Below are 25,730 nucleotides of genomic sequence, written 5' to 3' on the forward strand. Positions count from 1 at the left end.
AAAAGTGATACTGGCTCTGATGATTATCTTCAACAGGAAAAGAGAGGGAGAGGTGTCAAAGATGTCTGTGGCAACATTTCACTCCAGGGACAAATCTCCACTTAACAAAGATGTTGCAGTGGCGCTAACAGAGGTTGAGAGACTCCTCTGTGCGCATTTTGAACACATTGAAACCTGTGGGAAGCGTGGCAGGAAGGTGCTTGTAATCCTCACTCCAGTGATGGTGGAATCTTTAGAGCTGCTTATCAAAGAGCGGTGCTCATGTGGAGTGAGTGGAAATATCTACTTATTTGCCAGGCCAGGATGATACACATTTTCGGGGGAATGACTGCATCCGCGTCTATGCCAAACAATGTGGTGCCAAGTTACCTGAAGCATTGTCATCAACTAAACTACGAAAACAGGTTGCCACCCTCTCCAGAGTGTTAAATCTCAATGATACAGAACAGGACCAGTTTGCTGACTTCTTGGGTCACGACATTCGGATTCATCGAAAGTTCTACGGTCTTCCAGAGGGAACGCTTCAGTTGGCAAAAATAAGTAAAATACTGATGGCGTGTGAACAGGGCAGATTGACAGAGTTCAAGGAGAAAACTCTGGATCAAATAACCATCAGTCCCAGTGGTAAGTTTTCCCAGTGTTTTCCCAGTCCCAGTGTTTAGTTTAATGGCAAAAAGTTTACACTTTGACAATAAAAACAAAAGTTTTGTTTTGCGCAGATTTAGCTTGCCTCAATTTAGCATTCTTCTTTTGGCTATCTTTAATAAACCTCTATGGGCTAGGTGGGACGCTAGCGTGCCACCCGTGGTGCACTCCATCAACAGCAGGTGCATTTCAAGAGCGGCAAATTTGAATCCAAATAAATGTCAAAATTCAAATTTTTCAAACATACAACTATTTTACACCCTTTGAAAGATAAACATCTCCTTAATCTAACCACGTTTTACGATTTCAAAAAGGTTTTACGGCGAAAGCATAAATTTAGAGTATGTTAGGACAGTACATTTACAAGAGTTGTGTGTAATGTTTTGTCAAGTCAAAGACAGGGTCACCAAAACCATAAAACCAGCTAAAATGATGCACTAACCTTTTACAATCTCCATCAGATGACACTCCTAGGACATTATGTTAGACAATGCATGCATTTTTAGTTCTATCAAGTTCATATTTATATCCAAAAACAGCGTTTTACTATGGCATTGATGTTGAGGAAATCGTTTCCCTCCAATAACCGGCAGTCAAGTCAGCGTCACAAATTAAATAATTAAAATTAGAAAACATTGGTAAAATATTATATTGTCATTTAAAGAATTATAGATTTACATCTCTTGAACGCAATCAACTTGCCAGATTTAAAAATAACCTTACTGGGAAATCACACTTTGCAATAATCTGAGCACTGCGCCCAGAAAAATACGCGTTGCGATACAGACTAGACCTCATGTTGGGGAGATCTAAAATCGAAAATACTATGTAAATAATCCATTACCTTTGATTCTCTTCATCAGATGTCACTTCCAGGTATCACAGGTCCATAACGAATGTAGTTTTGTTCAAAAAAGCTCATCATTTATGTCCAAAAATCTCCGTCTTGTTAGCACATGATCTAAGCCAGCCGGACTTCTCGTCATGAACGAGGGGAAAAAAATATATTTACGTTCGTTCAAACATGTCAAACGTTGTATAGCATAAATCATTAGGGCCTTTTTTAACCAGAACATGAATAATATTCAAGGTGGACGAATGCATACTCTTTTATAACGTATTGGAACGAGGGTACCCAACATGAACTCGCCGCGCCAGGTGTCTAATGGGACATCATCGTTCCATGGCTCTTGTTCGGTCAGATCTCCCTCCAGAAGACTCAAAACACTTTGTAAAGGCTGGTGACATCTAGTGGAAGCAATAGGAAGTGCCAAAATATTCCTCAACCCCTGTGTTTTTCAATGGGATAGGTTTAAAGGTAATACAACACATCAGGTATCCACTTCCTGTCAGAAAATGTCTCAGGGTTTTGCCTGCCAAATGAGTTCTGTTATACTCACAGACACCATTCAAACAGTTTTAGAAACTTTAGAGTGTTTTCTATCCATATATAATAAGTATATGCATATTCTAGTTACTGGGTAGGATTAGTAACCAGATTAAATCGGGTACATTTTTTTTATCCAGCCGTGCAAATACCGCCCCTTAGCCCTAACAGTTAATAAATAAACATGGCTGAAAATAATGAGGCTGCAGACTCTTGTTCATCAGAGAATGACAGAGAAAGGAGTCGTCTGAAAAATCCTATGAAGAAAATCTGACCGGTATGCCTATACCTTACATTCACATGGACGTATTCTTAATTACAATGTCCTTTTCGAAAATGACACGTTTTCCCCTGATGTTTTCCAGGAGAGATGTCAGCGATTCAGGCCAAACAGCCAATGACCAAGGGAAAGCTGGGACAAGAGAGGCTCACACGGTTAGCATGTTTCCTGCTGCCTTCAGTCAGTGCATTTTCACTCTGTAGTGTCAACGTATGGTACTGTGCTGGTCCAGATCAATCCTGTCTTCATCAGTTAGTGTATTTCCAACCATGCCAGTACAGAACGGTTCAGTTTGGATTGGACACAAGTCAAGACATCAGATCTGGAACTAGTGTGTTAGGATAGATGATAACACAGAAGGATTACCACGCTTTACATTGTTTTACCTGGAGGGAGGGAACTAGTGTGTCAGGATAGATGATAACACAGAAGGATTACCACGCTTTACATTGTTTTACCTGGAGGGAGGGAACTAGTGTGTCAGGATAGATGATAACACAGAAGGATTACCACGCTTTACATTGTTTTACCTGGAGCAGGGAACTAGTGTGTCAGGATAGATGATAACACAGAAGGATTACCACGCTTTACATTGTTTTACCTGGAGGGAGGGAACTAGTGTGTCAGGATAGATGATAACACAGAAGGATTCCCACGCTTTACATTGTTTTACCTGGAGGAGGGAACTAGTGTGTCAGGATAGATGATAACACAGAAGGATTACCACGCTTTACCTGGAGGGAGGGAACTAGTGTGTCAGGATAGATGATAACACAGAAGGATTACCACGCTTTACATAGTTTTTCTTGGGGGAGGGAACTTAATAAGTATTGCTTTTATTATAAGGTTTACATTGCAAACAATTTGTTGGGCTTAGATTCCATACAGATTGAGTCTGCCTTAATGTCAGCATTGCACATTCTTCTCTCACATCCTCTATGTAGTTATTTAGATGGGATTGTTAGTTTAACCTCAACACACTCTCTGCAGATACAGCTGCAACCTTGTAGAGTAAATACAGAGAAATGTTCAAGTACTGTATTGTACTCAAACTTTATATAATGTAGTCATTCATGATGTCATCTCTTTCCAAAGAAACAAAAAGGTATTGGTCGACAATAGAGGTGGATGCAGTTGAAGATTTTATCCGAATGGGAAAAACGCCTGGAAAACAAGACAGAAATGCATTGCTGCTTCTCCCCAAGCGCTAGTAAACAGGGACTGGAGAGCAGTAAAGTTCTAAGTTCTATGTACACAACAGAATAGTTGCAGATCAGAGAAAATAAGTGTATGAGATGCTTCTGGGTATCTTGGTGTACCTCTGAGGATTTAATGGGACTTTTTTGACTTAAGCTCATAGGCAGTTGACGAATGTCCTCCATCTCACTCTGTTCGGGGGAAGTTTTCCCAGGTGGGTTGTTCACTTTGAGTGACTAAGGTCTCAAGAATACAAAGCCTGCTGACTTTGAATGTTACAGAAAGAAAAAAAAAATACATTCTAAACTATTAAACTGTTACTTGGATATATTGAATCCATTAGTGAAATGGTTGTTCCAGTTGAAATACTTTACAGAAGAACTACACTTCAGCCGTTGAGTTGCCATCCGTGTTGCATCATTGTGGCTTCAACATGAATATTTTCAGTCATAAAATAGAATGAATACGTCAAATATCGAGAATTTAAACTTGTTAATTATTTTACGCTTCCATTAGGTAAAACGTAGGCAGTTGGATAGCTTTTATAGATTTCATAAGAGGTATTCTCTCGATGGCTGCTGCCAACATACAGATTCAATCTCTAGCCACTTTAATAATTTGATGTAATAAATGTATCACTAGTCACTTAAACAATGCCACTTTATATAATGTTTACATACCCTGCATTACTCATCTCATATGTATATACTGTACTCTATACCATCTACTGCATCTTGCCTATGCCGCACGGCCATCGCTCATCCTTAGATTTATATGTACATATTCTTATTCATTCCTTTACACTTGTGTGTGTATAAGGTAGTTGTCGTGAAATTGTTAGATTACTTGTTAGATATTACTGCACGGTCGGAACTAGAAGCACAAGCATTTCGCTACACTCGCATTAACATCTGCTAACCATGTGTATGTGACCAATACAATTTGATTTGATTTGCAATGTACGGTCAAGTAGTTGGTAAAATTACAAGTTAACTTTTTTCAAGGAGTCAGCAACTTTAGGTGATTTCCTCATAATAGATTTGTTTTCTAACTCATGAGTGTAATTTCTGTGATTCTAAGATGTCTGGAAAGCATGGTCCTCAAAAGGTATGTATTTGTGAGGAGTCCTAAATTGGTTACAAATACAAGACTGTGTGTGTGTGTGTAAACTTTACTTAACTAGGCAAATCAGTTAAGAACAAAATTCTTATTTACAAGGACGGCCTACCCCGGACGACACTGGGCCAATTGTGCGCCGCCCTATGGGACTCTCAATCACGTCTGGATGTGATACAGCCTGGATTCAAACCAGGGACTGTAGTGACGCCTCTTGCAGACCACTGCGTCCGTGTTAACTATTTAACTGTACTAGAATGCTTATGAGGCCGCTAAAATGTTAAATATCGGTTATTGGTATCGTTCTTTTGGCAAGGAAAATATTGGATAGCGTATTGGCCAAAAATGTCATATCGGTGCATCCCTAGTACAACATATTTGAAACACCTTCCTAATATTGAGTTGCACCCCCCTTTGTCCTAGGAACAGCCTCAATTCGTCAGGGCATGGACTGTCCAAGGTGTTGAGTGCGTTCCAAAGGGATGCTGGCCCATGTTGACTCCAATGCTTCCTACAATTGTGTCAAGTTGGCTGGGAATGGATCTACTCCGAATAGCTCGTTCCATCTCCTCCCACAGATGGACAAAGAAGTAATGTTCTTGGAACCATTCCTGGACAAACCTTGTGGCATTAGGCATAATCCTGCTAAAAGCATCCATTTGCAGATGGATACACTGCTGCCATGAAGGGAGGCACCTGATTGGCAATGATGTTTAGATATTCTGTGGCATTCAAACGTTACTCAACTTTTAAAAAGGGGCCCAATATGTGCCATGAAAACACACCTTCACCCTGACACACGGCATGGATGCATACAGTGGTGTAAAGTACTGAAGTAAAAATTATTTAAAGTATTTAAGTCGTTTTTTGGGGGCATCTGTACTTTACTATTTATATTTTTGACAACTTTAACTTTTATTTCACAAAATTCCTAGAGTAAATAATACTTTTAACTCCATACATTTTCCCTGACACCCAAAAGAACTCAAATGTTTTTATGATTAGCAGGACAGAAAATGGTCCAATTCACACACTTATCAAGATAACATCCCTGGTCATCCCTACTGCCTCTGATCTGGTGGACTCACTAAACACAAATGCTTTGCTTGTAAATGGTGTTGGAGTGTGCCCCTGGTTACCGTAATGTAAAAAATAAAACACACAATTGTGCCGTCTGGTTTGCTTAAAAACGTCTTAAGGATCGTACACTTTTTTTAAACATTTTCACCTAAAACAACATACCCAAATCTAACTGCTTGTAGCTCAGCACCTGAAGCAAGGATATGCATACTCTTGATACCATTTGAAGTGTGTGGAAATGTGAAATTAATGTTGGAAAATAACACATTAGATCTGGTAAAAGATAATACAAACAATAAAACCTGTGTTTTTCTTTTTCATCTTTGAAATGCAAGAGAAAGCCCATACTTTCAGATAGGAGTCTAGGTGTGGTTTAGATTTTGGCCACCAGATGGCAGCAGTGTGCAAAGGTTCTGACTGATCCAGTGAAGAATTACATTACTGCACTGTATCAAGTCTGCCAGGAGTTTCCCCAAATGTGCTGAATTGGTCAATTGATACATTTAAGTACAAAACTATAGAGAACATACAAAAATGCAATGGAAATAAAACATTTAAGTTTACACACTGCCAGGAATGTCATACATGGTGGACCATTAGTTTATACACAAACTTTCACAAATCTAAATGGCTGGGCAGGGTGGGTGTGGTGCCAGAGACAGCAGGGGTTAAAAATGTAGAACCAGTTCCTACATTTGAACATAAAAATTGATTTTAGCAAATGAAACGATGTTACATTTTATCTCTGGGACCTTCAGGATGACAAAGCAGAGCAAGATTACTGAATGTAAGTACATTATAGACCTTCAGAGGTGAATGTATTAAACCAGTTGCCATGATAAAAGTTGTTGTGCACTCTCCTCAAACAATAGCATGGTATTCTTTCAATGTAACAGCTAATGTTAAATTGGACACTGTAGAAGACTAACAAGAATTTAAGCTTTCTGCCCATATAAAAACATGTCTATGTCCTGGAAAGTTGGCTGTTGTATACAACATCCTTTTAGTCACATTGGCGCACGTTAGCAACAACCGTCCAGGTTAAGGGACACCCATCACGTAGAGGTTCATTTAAGGAATTTGAAATTATTCACTTTTACTTTTGATACTAAGGTATATTTACAACCAAATACTTTTAGACTTTTACTCGAGTTACTCTTGCCAAATTAAGAGCAGAAGTAAGGCTCCTCTCCTGTGTCTGTTCTCTGATGACCTTTTAGCTCAGCTGTTGTTTTAAAAACATTTTCTACAGTCAGATCTGTGGTAAGGCTTCTCTCCTTTAAATTTACCTTGGTGTCTTATTAAGTGGCACGATTGAGAGAAACTCTTTCCACAGTCAGAGCAGGAGTAAAGCTCCTCGCCTGTGTGTTCTCTGATGTACTTTTAGCTCAGTTGATGATGTGAAGCATTTTACACAGTCAGAGCAGGAGTAAGGCTTCTCTCGTGTGTGTTCTCTGATGTACTTTTAGCTCAGTTGATGATGTGAAGCATTTTACACAGTCAGAGCAGGAGTAAGGCTTCTCGCCTGTGTGTGTTCTCTGATGGACTTTTTGCGCAGTTGATGTTGTGAAGCATTTTACACAGTCAGAGCAGGAGTAAGGCTTCACTCCTGTATGTATACGTTCATGTGTTTTTAAGTCGCCCAGTTGAGAGAAACTCTTTCCACAGTCAGAGCAGGAGTAAGGCTTCTCGCCTGTGTGTGTTCTCTGATGGACTTTTAGCTCAGTTGATGATGTGAAGCATTTTACACAGTCAGGGCAGGAGTAAGGCTTCTCTCCTGTGTGTGTTCTCTGATGGACTTTTTGCGCAGTTGATGTTGTGAAGCATTTTACACAGTCAGAGCAGGAGTAAGGCTTCTCTCCTGTGTGTGTTCTCTGATGGACTTTTTGCGCAGTTGATGTTGTGAAGAATTTTACACAGTCAGAGCAGGAGTAAGGCTTCACTCCTGTATGTATATGTTCGTGTCTTTTTAAGTGACCCAGTCGAGAGAAAATCTTTCCACAGTCAGAGCAGGAGTAAGGCTTCTCTCCTGTGTGTGTTCTCTGATGAAGTTTTAGCTCAGTTGATGTTGTGTAGCATTTTACACAGTCAGAGCAGGAGTAAGGCTTCACTCCTGTATGTATACCTTCATGTATTTTTAAGTGGCCCAGTTGAGAGAAACTCTTCCCACAGTCAGAGCAGGAGTAAGGCTTCACTCCTGTATGTATAAGTTCATGTACTTTTAAAGAACCCTGTCGAGAGAAACTCTTCCCACAGTCAGAGCAGGAGTAAGGCTTCACTCCTGTATGTATATGTTCGTGTCTTTTTAAGTGGCCCAGTTGAGAGAAAATCTTCCCACAGTCAGGGCAGGAGTAAGGCTTCTCTCCAGTGTGCACTCTCTGATGAACTGTCAGAGCCCTTGATGTTGTGAATCTCTTCCCACAGTCAGTACAGGAATACGGATTCTCTCCTGTGTGTATTTTTAGGTGTATTTTTAGCTTTGATAGAATTGGGAAAATCTCCTCACAATGTGGGCAGCGGTGAGACCTCTTAGCTCCATGACCTTCCTGCTGTTTCTCTCTGGATGTAGAGAATGTCTCAACACGGTGTCCTGTGTGAACAACATCAGAAGAACCAGTCAGTTGGTGTGATATACATGTTAGAGGTCGACCGATTAATCAGAATGGCCGATTTAATTAGGGCCGATTTCAAGTTTTCGTAACAATCGGAAATCGGTATTTTTGGACGCCGATTTGGCCGATTTTTTATTTTTTTTTACCTTTATTTAACTCGGCAAGTCAGTTAAGAACACATTCTTATTTTCAATGACGGCCTAGAAACGGTGGGTTAACTGCCTTGTTCAGGGGCAGAACGACAGATTTTTACCTTGTCAGCTCAGGGATTCAATCTTGCAACCTTACGGTTAACTAGTCCAACGCTCTAACCACCTGCTTTACATTGCACTCCACGAGGAGCCTGCCTGTTACGCGAATGCAGTAAGAAGCCAAGGTAAGTTGCTAGCTAGCATTAAACTTACCTTATAAAAAACAATCAATCAATCATAATCACTAGTTAACCTGTTGGGGATAGGGGGCAGTATTTGCACGGCCGGATAAAAAAACGTACCCGATTTAATCTGGTTACTACTCCTGCCCAGTAACTAGAATATGCATATAATTGATTTGGATAGAAAACACCCTAACGTTTCTAAAACTGTTTGAATGGTGTCTGTGAGTATAACAGAACTCATATGGCAGTCAAAACCCTGAGACAAATCCTGACAGGAAACTGAAATCTGATGTGTGGATATCACTTCAAACATTTGCCATTGAAACACACAGGGGCTTGTGAATCATTTAGCACTTCCTATGGCTTCCACTAGATGTCCCCAGTCTTTACAAAGTGGTTTGAGTCTTCTATGGTAGTAACTGACCCAAAGAGAGGCTGTGGAACTTGGTCACAGGGGATGGGCCATTACCATTGTGACGTCGGCGCCCATGGGTACTCTCCCTTTTCGAAACGTTTTGAAAAACAATGCAACCGTCCCAACGGAATATTATTGAAGCCCTGGTTGAAAAAGCCCCTAAAGATTTATGTTATACAACATTTGACATGCTTGAACAAACTTAAATATATATTTTTTGCTCATTCCTGACGACAAGTCAGACGCACATGGTACATTTTCACTAGCCTTCGGAGCGCGCTAACACTATTGGGACATAAATTATTAACTTTTTTGAACAAAACTACATTTGTTATGGACCTGGGATTCCTAGAAGTGCCTTCTGATAAAGATAATCAAAGCTAAGGGATTATTTACAATAGTATTTTTGATAGTTGATCGTTCCAAGATGGCTCCAACATTTATAGCCTAGACTTTTTTTCTGGGCATACCACGTCGTTTATTGCAAAGTGTGATTTCCCAGTAAAGTTATTTTTAAATCTGGCAAAGCGTTGGCATTCAAGACATGTTAATCTATAAGTCTTTGAATGACAATATTACATTTTAACAATATTTTCGAATAGTAATTTTGTAAATTGTAGCGCTAATTCACCGGAAGCATTTGAGGGAAAAGATTTTCTGAACGTCATGCGCCGATGTAAAATGCTGTTTTTATATATAACTATGAACTTTATCGAACAAAAAATGCATGTGTTGTGTAACATGATGTCCTAGGAGTGTCATCTGATGAAGGTTGTCAAAGGTTAGTGCTGCATTTAGCTGTGTTTTGGGTATTTGTGATGCATGCTAGTTGCTTTGAAAATGGCTGTGTGATTATTTCTGGCTGGGTACTCTGCTGACATAATCTAATGTTTTGCTTTTGCTGTAAAGCCTTTTTGAAATCGGACAACATGGTTCGATTCAGGAGAGGTGTATCTATAAAACGGTGTAAAATAGTCATATGTTTGAGAAATTGAAGTTATAGCATTTATGAGGTTTTGCATTTAGCGCGACGCGATTCCACTGGCTGTTGATTAGGGTGGGACGCAAGCGTCCCACTGGCCCAGACAGGTTAACTACACATGGTTGATGATATTACTAGTTTATCTAGCCTGTCCTGCGTTGCATATAATCGCTTAGGTACACGTTGCTCTAACCATAAACATCAATGCCTTTCTTAAAATCAATACACAAGTATATATTTTTTAAACCTGCATATTTAGTTAACCTGTTAGGGCTAGGGGGCAGTATTGACACGGCTGGATAAAAAACGTACCCGATTTAATCTGGTTACTACTCCTGCCCAGTAACTAGAATATGCATATAATTATTGGCTTTGGATAGAAAACACCCTAAAGTTTCTAAAACTGTTTGAATGGTGTCTGTGAGTATAACAGAACTCATATGGCAGGCAAAAACCTGAGAAGATTTCATGCAGGAAGTGGCCTGTCTGACAAGGTGTCGTTCTTCTTGCCTCTGTTTATTGAAGACTGAGGATCTCTGCTATAACGTGACACTTCCTACGGCTCCCATAGGCTCTCAGAAGGCGGCAAAAAGCTGATTCGTGGCTTTGCAGGCTCTGGCTGAAAAAAAGTAGCTCGTTTGGGTAGTGGCTGGTTACAGTACTGTGAGACTCAGGCGGGGGCCCGCGTCGACCGAATGCTTTGTTTTCTTTCCTCCGTTTACCTAAACGCAGATTCCCGGTCGGAATATTATCGCTTTTTTACGAGAAAAATGGCATAAAAATGGATTTTAAACAGCGGTTGACCTGCTTCGAAGTACGGTAATGGAATATTTAGATATTTTTTGTCACGAATTGCGCCATGCTCGTGACCCTTATTTACACTTAGGATAGTGTCTTGAACGCATGAACAAAACGCCGCTATTTGGATATAACGATGGATTATTTTGGCCCAAACCAACATTTGTTATTGAAGTAGCAGTCCTGGGAGTGCATTCTGACGAAGAACATCAAAGGTAATCAAACTTTTGTAATAGTAAATCTGACTTTGGTCAGGGCTAAACTTGGTGGGTGTCTAAATAGCTAGCCGTGATGGCTGGGCTATCTACTGAGAATATTGCAAAATGTGCTTTCACCGAAAAGCTATTTTAAAATCGGACACCTCGATTGCACAAAGGAGTTCTGTATCTATAATTCTTAAAATAATTGTTATGTTTTTTGTGAACGTTTATCGTGAGTAATTTAGTAAATTCACCGGAGGTTTGCTAGTTCTGAACGTCACATGCTAATGTAAAAAGCTGGTTTTTGATATAAATATGAACTTGATTGAACAAAACATGCATGTATTGTATAACATAATGTCCTAGGTGTGTCATCTGATGAAGATCAAAGGTTAGTGCTGCATTTAGCTGTCTTCTGGGTTTTTGTGACATTATATGCTAGCTTGAAAAATGGGTGTCTGATTATTTCTGGCTGGGTACTCTGCTGACATAATCTAATGTTTTGCTTTCGTTGTAAAGCCTTTTTGAAATCGGACAGTGTGGTTAGATTAACGAGAGTCTTGTCTTTAAAATGGTGTAAAATAGTCATATGTTTGAGAAATTGAAGTAATAGCATTTCTAAGGTATTTGAAAATCGCGCCACGGGATTACACTGGCTGTTGCGTAGGTGGTTAATGTTGCCTGCTAACATTCATTTCTTTTAACTAGGGAAAATGTGTCACTTCTCTTGCAAACAGAGTCAGGGTATATGCAGCAGTTTGGGCCGCCTGGCTCGTTGCGAACTGTGAAGACTATTTCTTCCTAACAAAGACAGCCGACTTCGCCAAATGGGGGATGATTTAACAAAAGCGCATATGCAAAAAAGCACAATCGTTGCACGACTGTACCTAACCATAAACATCAATGCCTTTCTTAAAATCAATACACAGAAGTATATATTTTTAAACCTGCATATTTAGCTAAAAGAAATCCAGGTTAGCAGGCAATATTAACCAGGTGAAATTGTGTCATTTTGCGTTCATTGCATGCAGTCAGGGTATATGCAACAGTTTGGGCCGCCTGGCTCGTTGCGAACTAATTTGCCAGAATTTTACGTAATTATGACATAACATTGAAGGTTGTGCAATGTAACAGGAATAACGTTTTTTTTTGAGAAGATAGTTTCCGGATTCGACCATATTAATGACCTAAGGCTCGTATTTCTGTGTGTTATTATGTTATAATTAAGTCTATGATTTGATAGAGCAGTCTGACTGAGCGATGGTAGGCAGCAGAAGGCTCGTAAGCATTCATTCAAAATAGCACTTTCGTGCTTTTTGCCAGCAGCCCTTCGCAATGCATTGCGCTGTTTATGACTTCAAGCCTGTCAACTCCCAAGATTAGGCTGGTGTAACCGATGTGAAATGGCTAGCTAGTTAGCCGGGTGCGCGCTAATAGCGTTTCAAACGTCACTCGCTCTGAGACTTGGAGTAGTTGTTTCACCTTGCTCTACATGGCTAACGCTGCTTCGAGGGTGGCTTTTGTCGATGTGTTCCTGGTTCAAGCCCAGGTAGGAGCGAGGAGAGGGACGGAAGCTATACTGTTACACTGGCAATACTAAAGTGCCTATAAGAACATCCAATAGTCAAAGGTATATGAAATACAAATCGTATAGAGAGAAATAGTCCTATAATTCCTATAATAACTACAACCTAAAACTTCTTACCTGGGAATATTGAAGACTCATTTTAAAAGGAACCACCAGCTTTCATATGTTCTCATGTTCTGAGCAAGGAACTTAAACGTTAGCTTTTTTACATGGCACATATTGTACTTTTACTTTCTTCTCCAACACTTAGTTTTTGCATTATTTAAACCAAATTGAACATGTTTCATTATTTATTTGAGGCTAAATTGATTTTATTTATGTATTATATTAAGTTAAAATCAGTGTTCATTCAGTATTGTTGTAATTGTCATTATTACAAATAACTAAATAAAAAAATAAAAATATTGGCCGATTAATTGGTATCGGCTTTTTTTGGGGTCCTCCAATAATCGGTATCGGCGTTGAAAAATCATAATCGGTCGACCTCTAATACATGTCAATCAAATGTATATTATGAAGCCCTTTTTACATCAGCAAATGTCAAAGTGCATTACAGAAACCCAGACTAAAATCCCCAAAGAGCAAGCAATGCTGATGTAGAAGCACAGTGGCCAGGAAAAACTCCCTAGAAAGCAGGATCCTTGGAAGAAATGCAGAGAGGAACCAGGCTCAAAGAGGTGGCCAGTCCTCTTCTGGCTGTACCGGGTGACATATGTATTCATATCAGTAGGCTGTACAATACAAAAGGGGAATTAAACTACATAACAACATAAAAGTGGGTAAGAGTCCTCCACTCACTATCACAAGGGTTAGAAACTACACAGACACTTATCATAGAACTTTAAAACACTGGCAGTTTGTCTACTTCATTTCTTTAGTCTACTCTCTGATCACTCCAGATAGCCCAGTGTATCAGTAGAATTAAATAACATCTACCTTCTCATTGTAACAGTTCATCATGAAACAGTTATACAGCAACTTTTCCTGCACAGTGGGAAGTTGGAATGAACAACAAACTTAGTTAGACAGAACCTGCTCTTACCATGAGTAAGATATTTCCCAATCTTCTCCTCCACTTCTTCATCTTTAATGTAGACATTCAGCTCCAGTGTTCGACTGCAGTCTTCCAGCTTCACTGATGCCATCTCTGGATCCTGCAGTGCAAACTGGGCTCCAATGTCACAATCAAGACCCAGTGACTGTAGGTTTGGACTCAGTGTGGAAGGAGAGAGGCAGGCTGGGTTTGTCCTCAATGTTGATGTTACCGGCTTCAGACTTAATTCTAGTCGTTCTATATTAACAACGAGTAACAGAAAAAAAAAGTTATTGTCTTGACAGTTCAGACACTTTCTTTACTCTCAAAAATATATATTATATTTCTTCTTGTTGTTCGATTATGTAATTCAGTGCTCGACTTGGACTGAAATAGGTGCCGGTACCGTTTATATTTAGGTGCAGGAGCTCCACAATACTGTTGAGCTAATATTCTATAAGAGGAACATGAGCTCAAGCAGTAGAAATTTGAGGTGTCGGTACTCAGCTCCTGTCCATCTAATTTCAAAAGATGAGGTAGGTAACAAAACATTAATTCATTCAAATTGGACAAAGTACACGCTTTAAAATTAGTCTACATAACGTAAATTAACTTAACCTAGAGTAGATTTCCCAAATGCATAAATGACTCAAAAACCATTTAGTACAAGGTTGCAGTTTGTTTCAGGCAGCATTATGTACCATCTTCCTGAATAACCTCATCTTCACTGTATTTCACATCAAAAACCAATCACATTTCCCATTCACACCATAATTTACAGATAAATATAGAACTGAATGTGTCTGAATATTACCACATATGATAATCATTGCATTCAGCTTCAAAACTGTAGTGCGACCGTGAAATTGTCTCTGCACCAGCATTGAAGTCTGTTGACGCAGATAGAATGGACACCACCATGTTACCAGCTTGTGAATTTCACACAAAACCAATAGCATGCAAAACAAACTCAGAAATCGATTTTTTATTAAATGACCTTGAAGAAATTATGTACATCCATTCAGACAAACAGTTTCCAGCTGCGTGACTTAAAATAGTTTCACATTCACTTGATCTGACAAAAAAAACAAAAAAACACATTACCAAACGTGATAATACCTTAACGGATTTGTTACCTAGTAGTAATATGTGTATATATATATGTAGTAATAAATAGAAACTGCACTGATCTGGCGCTTTCTTTATTCTGAAGAATGGTGCGTGCCTGTCCGGAACTTACTGTTCCCCCACTACCACAGTGCAGCTACAGATAGAACAATGAGACAGATATTTCACCAGAAGTATAAATGTGAAGCATCCGCTTAGCGTTTCCACTCACTGCCAAATATGGTAGTGAGAGGAAGCCCACTGGCCGGCAGTGGGAGAAGATGGAGCGAGATGGATTTTGGCCGACATTCTGCAAATGTTCTAATCGATGAAACATCTGATCTTAATACAGTTCTCTGTTACCAAAACTAAAATCTGTTGTGAACAGAGTGGACTAAGATTTGTAGACTTTACCCTGTGCAAAAATTTTAAATAATCACGTTATTTAGAAGGAACACTGATGCGAATTGAGTTATTGCACACGAGTTCTTCACAGAGGCGTTCCCTAACAGAAATATGCAGGTCGTGTGCTAGAATGCGCAAATAGGAACTCGTGCTTGGCACTGCCCGCCATGACTCATCTGTTCCCATTGGAAACGACCGGCTGTGGTCTATCTTGGTTTAGTTATAAACAATCTTTGGTGCAACCGTCCATGCATTCAGGGATCCTTGGGATGGCCCTACCCCATAATATGAAAAGGTCGGTGCTTAATTTGAGCCGGATCTCAGTTTTGTAGTCTTTCGTTCCAGGAACCCGTTTGCCAGGATCAGGTAGCCTACCTCGTGGCATGAAAAAATATTTCCACTGTTTGCAATGTAAAAATCCTAATAAAACCTACATTTGGATTCCTCTGTAATTGTCATGCCACCTAAAAAACGTAATGTGAAAACGTGCCTGATATTCTAAGAATGTATTAATGTTGGGCCGTCCCAGGTTTATGGTGTGTGCAACATTGTAGCCTATTTAGACCAAGGCGTGGCCATTGCTGTGGTGAGAGAGAAGCACGCCTGTATCTCTCACAGAACTAAAATGAGATTCACTTTCTATGCTCTCTCTCCCTCTCTGTGCTGTTATAGACATGAGCCAGCAACTCATCTCTCCAGCATTGCACTTCTTCATTTATTTCCTGATAGAATAATAGCTGCGAGAAGTGTGTTGCTGCAGCACTCTGCAGTCTGTTCAGAAAGAAATGAAATAATTCCCAAAACTACACCAGGAGTATTTAGCTACAGAGGATCAATAGCTAATTTAAATAAAATAGCCTAGCTGTGGATTGTGTGTAGCCAAATCACAAGGCATGACTACAGTCAGGAACGTGTGGCAAATCTGTCAGTGAACAGCATGCAGCCAAAACAGGCCTTTAGCAATATTTCGAATACAGTCACTGGAAAACACAGGTTGTAAAGCAAATGGATCCTGCTGAAAATAAAATACTAATCTGTCTGTATGTTACCAAGTTATCAACTTCCAAATAGGCCTATTGAGCAAACAGCACTGTTTTACAAAGTAAAGCAAGAGAGAGATGAGCTTTTGGCCGGTGAGTGAGCCGCACATCATTGGGTGAGTCAGTGAAACTGTAAAGCTTGTTTAGGACTATAACTTCCTCCTCATATTGTACAATGTGTTTCTCCTCACACCTGGCCTAGGCTATTGATGGATTAGAGACAAGGTCGTTTTTATTGATCTCAGTGTCAAAGTAGTCTGTCATTTTGGTCATCTGTGAGGTATTAAAAAGGATTCTGCAAAAGTCTCCAGTGAACTAAAATTATGTAGAACTGCATGAAATCCATTTACAAAACGCCCACATTTTTCCCCAGACTCTAGGCTACAATAAATGTACTCCATGTGTGCAACATCTGCAAGCGGAGCCACACCACTGCTCTATGCCAGTACGCTAAAGCCATGATAATGCAACCAATGCTTTATTATAAAGGTATTTTATTTAATATGTGCTCTGGTACCTCAGACCCCCCCTCTCAGGCTCACTTTTGGGTCCAGCACCTCCCAATTAACAAATTAAGCACTGGAGAAGTGGGTAGCTGCTGCTGCCTCCACTGGGACACATCAGGTTGTTGATTGTGGCCTGTGGAATGTTGTCCCGCTGCTCTTCAATGGCTGTGCGAAATTCCCAGATATTGGCGGGAACTGGAACAAGCTGTCGTAGACATCAATCCAGACCATCCCAAACATGCTCAAAGGGTGACATGACAGGTGAGTACGCAGGCCATGGAAGAATTGGGACATGTTCAGCACTTTCAATTGTGTACAGATCCTTGCGACTTGGGGCTGTGCGTTGTCATGCTGAAACATGAGGTGATGGCAGCAGATGAATGGCAGGACAACGGCCCTCAGGATCTTGTCATGGGATCTTTGTGCATTCACAGGTGTGCCAAGCTTGTAGCGTCATACTAAAGCTTCAAGGCTGTAATCGCTGTCAAAGGTGCTTCAACAAAGTACTGGGTAAAGGGTCTGAATACTTATGTAAATGTTATATTTCCATATTTGTGATTTCTTTTTACATTTGGTAAAAAATTTAAAAACCTGTTTTTGCTTTATCATTATGGGGTATTGTGTGTAGATTGGTGGGGGACAGAAACAATTTAATATATTTTATAATAAGCCTGTAACGTAACAAAATATGGAAAAAGTCAAGGGGTCTGAATAATTTCCCAATGCATTGTATGCTGAATCCTTTCAGCAAGGTTGCTTCCCTTCCTCTCTAAGGAGTGTTTTACTCTCATTCTGAAGCCTGATAAATCCCCAACAAAATGTGTAAGTTAGACCGATTTCTCCTCTGAACTCCGACTCAAGAATTAGTGCTAAAGCCTTGGCCAGGAGATTGGACAGAGTGCTCCCATATCTAATACACCAAGACCAAAAATGGCTTCGTGAAAAACCATCAAGGTTTTCACAATGTGAGGAGAGTACTAAAACACAGTGCACATGTCAAGGGTCCTCTGATACTGCAATACGCTCACTTGATGCAGAGAAGGCATTCCATAGAGTTGAGTGGTCTTATTTGAAGTGCTTAAGAGATTTGGGAACTACTTCCGTAAAACGGATTAAGATATGATATACCGACCCCACTACAGATGTTGCCACTAACAACTTCAAATCACAACCTTTTAAAATTTATCGGGGCACGAGACAAGGATGTCCAGACAGTCCAGGACTTTTTCTGTTAGCTATAGAACCCTTTGCCATTGCAGTAAGGGCCCAACCGTCAATTAGTGGAATTAAAACAGATTTTGAACATTGAGTGGCCCTGTATGCTGATGATACCCTCTTATTCCTAACAGATCTAAAGATCTCTTCCCTCTCCAATTTAATTAATAAAAATGTTATACATTTTCTGGGCTTAAAGTTAATAAAACCAAATCTTCCATCCTTTTCCTCAACAAGCAAGAGAGACTGAATCCAGTTGTACAGCATCTAGTTGTGAATACAGAACAAGGTTTCACATATCTTGGTATTAAAATCACACCAGAAATTAGCTCCTTGAGCTCAACAAATGATGAACCAATGGTAACGAGTGTAACATAATCCATCAACAGATGAACATTACTGCTTGTATCCGTTACTGGTAGAATAAATATCATTAAGATTAATATTCTGCCCAAATTCCTTCATCTATTTCAATCAATTCCTCTGGCTGCATCAAAATAAAACAGTATTTCTGTAATTGTTGATTGTCCTAATTGGAACTAATAAATATGTGTAAAAAAAATAATGAATGATGGAGGCCACTGTGTTCTTGGGGACCTTCAACGCTTCAAGGGGCTCCCGTGTGGCGCAGCAGTCTAAGGCATCTCAGTGCTAGAGGCGTCACTACAGACACTGGTTCGATTCCAGGCTGCATCACAACCGGCCGTGATTGGGAGTCCCATAGGGCGGCGCACAATGGAACCAGCGTCATCCGGGTTAGGCAGTCATTGTAAATAAGAATTTGTTCTTAACCGACTTGACTAGTTAAATAAACATTTTAATAAAAACACTGCAGAAATGTTTTGGTACCCTCCCCCAGATCTGTGCCTCGACATAATCCTTTCATGAAGCTCTACGGACAAATGTGTCTGAATAATTGTACACATGTAGAAAACCAATAATCATTACATTTCATGTCAAAACAGTAGTGCAACCGTAAAATTGTCTCTCTGCGGCACCCACACTGCCTGCACTGAAGTCGGTTGACGCAGACTGAGTGGGCGCTGCCATTTTACCAGCTTGTGAATTTTTCCTTCCATGGAGCTCTACGGACAATTCCTTCGACCTCATGGCTTGGTTTTTGCTCTGACATGCACTGTCAACTGTGGGACCTTATATAGACAGGTGTGTGCCTTTCCAAATCCTGTCCAATCAATTGAATTTACCACAGGTTGACAACAATCAAGTTGTAGAAACATATCTAATGGAAACAGGATGCACCTGAGCTTAATGTCGAGTCTCATAGCAAAGGGTCTGAATACTTATGTAAATATGGTATTTGTTTTTTTTAAGTATAAAAGGTGAAAACATTTCTAAAAACAGATTTGCTTTGTCATTATGGGGTATTGTGTGTAGATTGATGAGGAACATTTTTTATTTAATACATTTTGGAATAAGGCTGTAAGGTAACAAAATGTGGAAAAAGTCAAGGGGTCTAAATACTTTCTGAATGGGAGAGGGGGATACCTAGTCAGTTGTACAAATGAATGCATTCAAATGAAATGTGTCTTCCGCATTTAACCCAACCTCTGAATCAGAGAGTTGCGGGGGGCTGCCATAATCGACATCCACATCTCTGGCGCCCAGGGGTTACCTGCCTTGCTCAGGGGCAGAACGACCCATTTTTAACTTGGCAGCTCGGGGATTCAATCCAGCAGCCTTTCGTTTACTGGCAAAACGATCTAAACACTAGGCTACGTGTACGTATTCATGTAAGTAGGCTGTGCAATACAAAAGGGGAATAAGAAACTACTAAAGTATCTCATAAGTCATGAAAATGATGAGATATATATATATATATATATCATCAACTCAACATCACAAGGGTTAGTAACTACACACTCATTCTACTGCAACTTGTCATGCACAGTGGGAAATTGGAACGAACAACAAACTAAGTTAAATAGAACCTGCTCTTACCATGACTAACAGATTTCCCAATCTTCTCCTCCTCTTCTTCATCTTTAATGTTGACATTCAGCTTCAGTGTTTGACTGCAGTCTTCCAGCTTCACTGATGCCATCTCTGGATCATGCTGTAAAAACTGGCCTCCACTGTCATTATCAGGACCCAGTGACTGTAGGTTTGGACTCAGTGTGGAAGGAGAGAGGCAGGCTGGGTTTGTCCTCACTGTTGATGTTACCGGCCTCATACCTGAGTCGGCAAGTGGTATAAGAGAAACAGACACAAACATTATTGTCTTAAGTTCTGGCACTTTCTTTATTCTCTAAAAATATATTCTATTTTTTCTTGTTCAATTATCTAATTCAGTGCTGGACTTGGACTGAAATAGTTGCCGATACTCATTTTGGGTGCCGGTACTGTTTACATTTAGGTGTAGGAGCTTCACAATACTTTTGAGACAATACTTAACCTATAGTAGATAAATGCATAAATGACTCAAAAACAATTTAGTACAAGGTTACAGTTTGTTTCCGGTAGCACTACGTGCTATTTTCCTTAACCTTGTATTTCACTGTATTACTTCAAAAACCAATTGTATTTCCTGTTCACACCATAGTAACATTTATAAATAAAGACAGAAACAACGTGTCTGAAGATTAGTACACATGTAGAAAACCGATAATCATTACATTTGGCTTCAAAACAGTAGTGCAACCGTAAAATTGTCTCTCTCTGCTGCATCCACACTGCCTGCACTGAAGTCTGTTGATGCAGATCGAGTGGGCGCCGCCATTTTACGAGCTTGTGAATTTTTCCTTTCATGGAGCTCTACGGACAATTCCTTAAACCTCATGGCTTGGTTTTTGCTCTGACATGCACTGTCAAACATGGGACCTTATATAGACAGGTGTGTGCCTTTCCAAATCATGTCCAATCAACTGAATTTACCACAGGTTGACAACAATCAAGTTATAGAAATATCTCAAGAATGATCAACGGAAACAGGATGCATATGATCTCAATGTCGAGTCTCCTAGCAAAGAGTCTGAATACTTGTGTAAATAAGGTATTTCTGTTTTAAATATTTCATAAATGTGAAAAGATTTCTAAAAACCTGTTTTTGCATTGTCATTATGGGGTATTGTGTGTAGGTCCCGTGTGGCTCAGTTGGTAGAGCATGGTGTTTGCAACACCAGGGTTGTGGGTTCGCTTCCCACGGGGGACCAGTACGGAGAAAAAAAATGTATGAAATATATGCATTCACTACTGTAATTCGCTCTGGATAAGAGCTTCTGCTAAAAATGACTAAAATGTAAAAAAATGTCAAATGTAGATTGACAAGGAACATTTATTTAATCCATTTTAGAATAAGGCTGTAACGTAACAAAATGTGGAAAAAGTCAAGGGGTCTAAATACTTTGCGAATGCACTGTATGTATTCATATGAGTAGGCTGGTACTGTATGTATTCATATCAGTAGGCGGGTGCTGTATGAATTCATATCAGTAGGCGGGTGCTGTATGTATTCATATCAGTAGGCGGGTGCTGTATGTATTCATATCAGTAGGCGGTTACTGTATGTATTCATATCAGTAGGCGGTTACTGTATGTATTCATATCAGTAGGCGGTTACTGTATGTATTCATATCAGTAGGCTGGTACTGTATGTATTCATATCAGTAGGCGGGTGCTGTATGTATTCATATCAGTAGGCTGGTACTGTATGTATTCATATCAGTAGGCTGTGCAATACAATGGGGAATAAAACTACTATAAAAGTATCTCATAAGTCATGAAAATTATGAGCAATATCATCCTCCACTCACTATCACAAGGGTTAGTAACTACACAGACTCATTTCATAGAACTTTAAAACACTGGCAGTTTGTCTACTTCACTTCTTTAGTCTACTCTCTGATCACTCCAGATAACCCAGTGAATAAAACAAAATGCTGACAATACTGGTGTCAAACCATGCAAGTGTCAGTAGCATGAAATAACATCCACCTTCTCATTGAAACAGTTCATCATGAAACAGTCCTACAGCAACTTTTCATACACAGTGGGACGTTGGAATGAATAACACAAACTTAGTTAGATAGAACCTGTGCTTACCATGAGAAACAGATTTCCCAATGTTCTCCTCCTCTTCTTCATCTTTAATGTTGACATTCAGCTCCAGTGTTTGACTGCAGTCTTCCAGCTTCACTGATGCCATCTCTGGATCCTGCAGTGCAAACTGGGCTCCACTGTCACAATCAGGACCCAGTGACTGTAGGTTTGGACTCAGTGTGGAAGGAGAGAGGCAGGCTGGGTTTGTCTTCACTGTTGATGTTACCGGACTGACTTAATTCTAGTCGGCCTGTAGTAATAAAGAGAAACAGACACAAAACTTAGTCTTCTCAGTTCACTTTCTTTACTCTCAAAAAATATTGTTTATATTTAAGGGCAGGAGCGCCACAATACTTTGAGCTAATATTCTATAACAGGTACTTTAATTGAGGTGCAGGTACTCAGCTCCGGTGAGCTCCTGTCCAAGTCAAACACTGATCTCATTTCCATAGATCTGGTAGCTCAACATTGACAACAAAATATGAATTCATTCACATTAGACAAAGTTGACGCTTTAAATCAGCTCTTAATCTATGGTAGACTTCCTGAATTCACATAAATGCATAAATGACTCAAAAACTATTTAGTACAAGGTTGCAGAATATTTTAGGCAGCACTATGTACTATTTTCCTGAATAACCTTTTCTTCACTGTATTATTTAAATCATAAACCAAAAGGATTTCCGTACAGACCATAGTAATATTTAAAGACAACGATAACTTAAAGGATCTGAATGTTAGTACACATGTAGAAAACTGATAATCATTACATTCAGCTTCAAAACAGTAATGTGACCGTGAAATGGTGTCTCTCTGCTGCACCCTCACTGCCTGGACTGAAGTCTGTTGACGCAAACCGAGGGGCGCCGCCATTTTACCAGCTCGTGAATTTTACACAAAACTAATAACATGTAAAACGAATTCAGAAATCTCAAGTAAATATATTCTTTATGAAATTACCTTGAGAAAACGATGTACATCCACTCAGACAAACCCCAAAGGCTAACTATTGTTAGGGTTTGACCAACTATTTGTGTGCATATACTATATATTATAACAATTTGTTTGCATAACCTATATAATATAACACAGATGCTATAATGATAAGTTTATTAACTATAAGATAATTGAATACTGCTATATGTTAGAGGAAGTGGCTCATGTGATGGTGGGTCATGTGGACAGAATGCTGATGCTTTAAAACAGGGTTTTGCAAGAGCTTTTCTGTAGAATAATAGCAATAGTAATAGCAGGATATGGGTGAAAGGTATATGCAGGGGGGTGTAAGGGTTTTAGAGAACTGTGCATTTTGCAGTCACAAGATGAGACATCCGCCAGAGACAACAACAACGCCAGGAAACAGGAGTGCGTCTAGAGGTTGGGACCAACCTGTACGCCAACGATAGGCTAGAATAAGTCTAAACCATATTCTAGCCTCTACTATGACAGGCCCTCATGGAGAGGGAACTAAGTCTGTCCAGTATTTAAGGAAAAACATGTGATGTCATTACCAGGGGTGGGTATAATTTGTGGAACGTTCCATCAACTTAGTATATACAAAGTTGTATAGCGGCAGAATAAGGGCTATTTAATTACGTTTTTCACTCACCGCGTTTATTCCCGAAAAATGTCTGTTCTCACTCTGGTAGCCTATGGACAAACATTAGGGAATAAGCTACGTGGTGAGTTGATGCGTATTTGGCAACTAGTTAGCTAGGTGAATTGATCATGCTACTTTGGATGCGTTGTTTGTTGGCAACCTTGTACTTTAGAAGTTTTTGGAACAGATTCCTGTTGGAATGTTCCACAAATTATACTCACCCCATTACCAGTTCTTTGTTTGCCCTGCGAGGTGTTAGAGAGCCCGTATATACGAGCCACCCATTTACCATTCAAGTGTTTGCATTAATTAAAGTACAACTAAATCTGAAGTTACTATGTGCTGACTATTTTGTTCTGATACCAGATCGAATTGACGCAACTTTAACACTATGTAACTTGTAAAATAGTTATCACGTTCTTCACTCAGTTTGACAAAAAAATAACACATCAAACTTTATCAAACGTGATAATACATTAACGGATGTGTTACCTAAAATGGTATGACATATTATTTCGATATTAGAAAGTTTAAACCTATTACATACCTGTAGTAATAAATATAAACGGACACAAAGGTTATCTTCTTGACTGCACCGTTTTGGCGCTTTCTTTATTCTGAAGAATGGTGTGCTTCTGTCCGGAACTTCCTGTTCCCCAACTAACACCTTCCGTGCATTCTGGGATCCTTGGGATGGCCCTACCCCATTACATGAGAAGGGGTCGCTGTCTCCTCCGGGACACATCTCTTTTGCATAGAGTTGATCAAGCTGTTGATTGTGGCCTGTGGAATGTTGTCCCATCCCAGCTAGCACAGTGGATCTGGGCCGATTCAAGCTGAGTCAGACTCGGCCGACGTCTTGTGGCCCGAGTCTGGTCCGCCTTAGGCAGTATTACTTATGGCTGGGATGCGGGGATTGAGCTCGGACCGATTCCGGTGTGAGTTATCTGGCCCAAATGTATTACTTGGAGTTTGGGCCGATTCCGGTGACGGTTATCTGGCCCAAATGTATTACTTGGATCTTGGGCCGATTCCGGTGAGAGTTATCTGGCCCAAATGTATTGCTAGGGGCTCTGGCCGATTGTGGCTACTCTCTGGCAGATGATTACACGGGCTGCTTTATATAATTAACATTTCATTATTAATTTATTTGTCCATATTTTCTCATTGATTTTTGTGATCAAAAAATACAATTTAACATTTAAATTAAATTATTTAAGAGTCTTATATAGTTTTATATACACCATCCCAGCAGTGCAAAACCTAGGGAAGCAAGTCCATTTTCTTAGAAATATAACTTTGCACGGTGCTTCTCCGAGCATGGTCTTGGTATAGCCCAGGCCAATAGTTAAGTCTATGGATCATGTTGGATTCTAACTTGAAATAGACTTATTCCTGTCACTAGATGGCTACTTTATTGAACTTTGGGAAAGTTACTGTGAGGCAAGTACAGAACGTGTCCAGACATGTTCTGGCTGTGTATTAATAAGGATGGAGGTAAAGGGCAACAGGCTCAGTTCCTGATAAGTCAAGTTAGTTTCTGTGGAAGGAGGGCAAGCAAAGATGTGGAACTTCAACATGGAGATGAGGATAACAGTTGAAGAGAGAAGAAACCTCTGGGAGGAGGTCCGGAGGGATCCACCCCAACGACACTAACCACAGTCCTATCCCACACACCTCTCCGCTCACTCTGCTCTGAACAGGCAGGGCCATGACAATACCAGTAAAAAGAACAGACCTAGGTCCTCTGAGAAATAGACTGATTGTTTATCTTAGAGGTGGTGAGTGGTGACTCCGCCTAGTTGGAAGGTATAAATATGTCATTGTGTGACTTGTATGTTGTATTTGCAGCTGACGTATCCAGTAGGTTGAATAAATCTGGTGTGTGCTTTTACTAGTTGTCCATCTGAGTTTCTCCTCTGTTCGTTCAGAACTTAACAATCCTTTTATTGAGACTACACTTGGCACACTTGATATTGCACACCCAGCAGAGAATCAGGAAGGAGGGGCATCATGAGATATAATAAGCAACTAATTCTCAAACCCTGAGCAGTATGACAATGATTGATTACAAGTTACATGACACTCCCTG

The 25,730-nt window shown here is 39.9% G+C and overlaps 1 protein-coding gene across 2 annotated transcripts; it reads right to left on the reverse strand.

The window, feature by feature from the left end:
* Positions 1-13,110: 13,110 nt before the first annotated feature.
* Positions 13,111-24,362, reverse strand: LOC106574716 (uncharacterized). 2 transcript variants are annotated; one of them, XM_014150731.2, is made up of 4 exons: positions 24,186-24,362; positions 22,042-22,288; positions 19,942-20,175; positions 13,387-13,967 (listed from the first exon to the last, which is right to left on the reverse strand). In XM_014150731.2, exons 2-4 carry the CDS (start codon positions 22,142-22,144, stop codon positions 13,633-13,635), a joined length of 672 nt encoding a protein of 223 aa, XP_014006206.1. In that variant the 5' UTR covers positions 22,145-22,288; positions 24,186-24,362; the 3' UTR covers positions 13,387-13,632. The 2 variants fall into 2 exon arrangements, 1 of the variants encoding a protein (XP_014006206.1); XR_006759618.1 differs by lacking the exons at positions 13,387-13,967; positions 19,942-20,175 and adding an exon at positions 13,111-13,372 and having other exon boundaries at positions 24,186-24,349.
* Between the last annotated feature and the right edge of the window lie 1,368 nt (positions 24,363-25,730).

Source organism: Salmo salar, chromosome ssa16, assembly GCF_905237065.1.
Source record: "Salmo salar chromosome ssa16, Ssal_v3.1, whole genome shotgun sequence".
Lineage (NCBI taxonomy): Eukaryota > Metazoa > Chordata > Actinopteri > Salmoniformes > Salmonidae > Salmo > Salmo salar.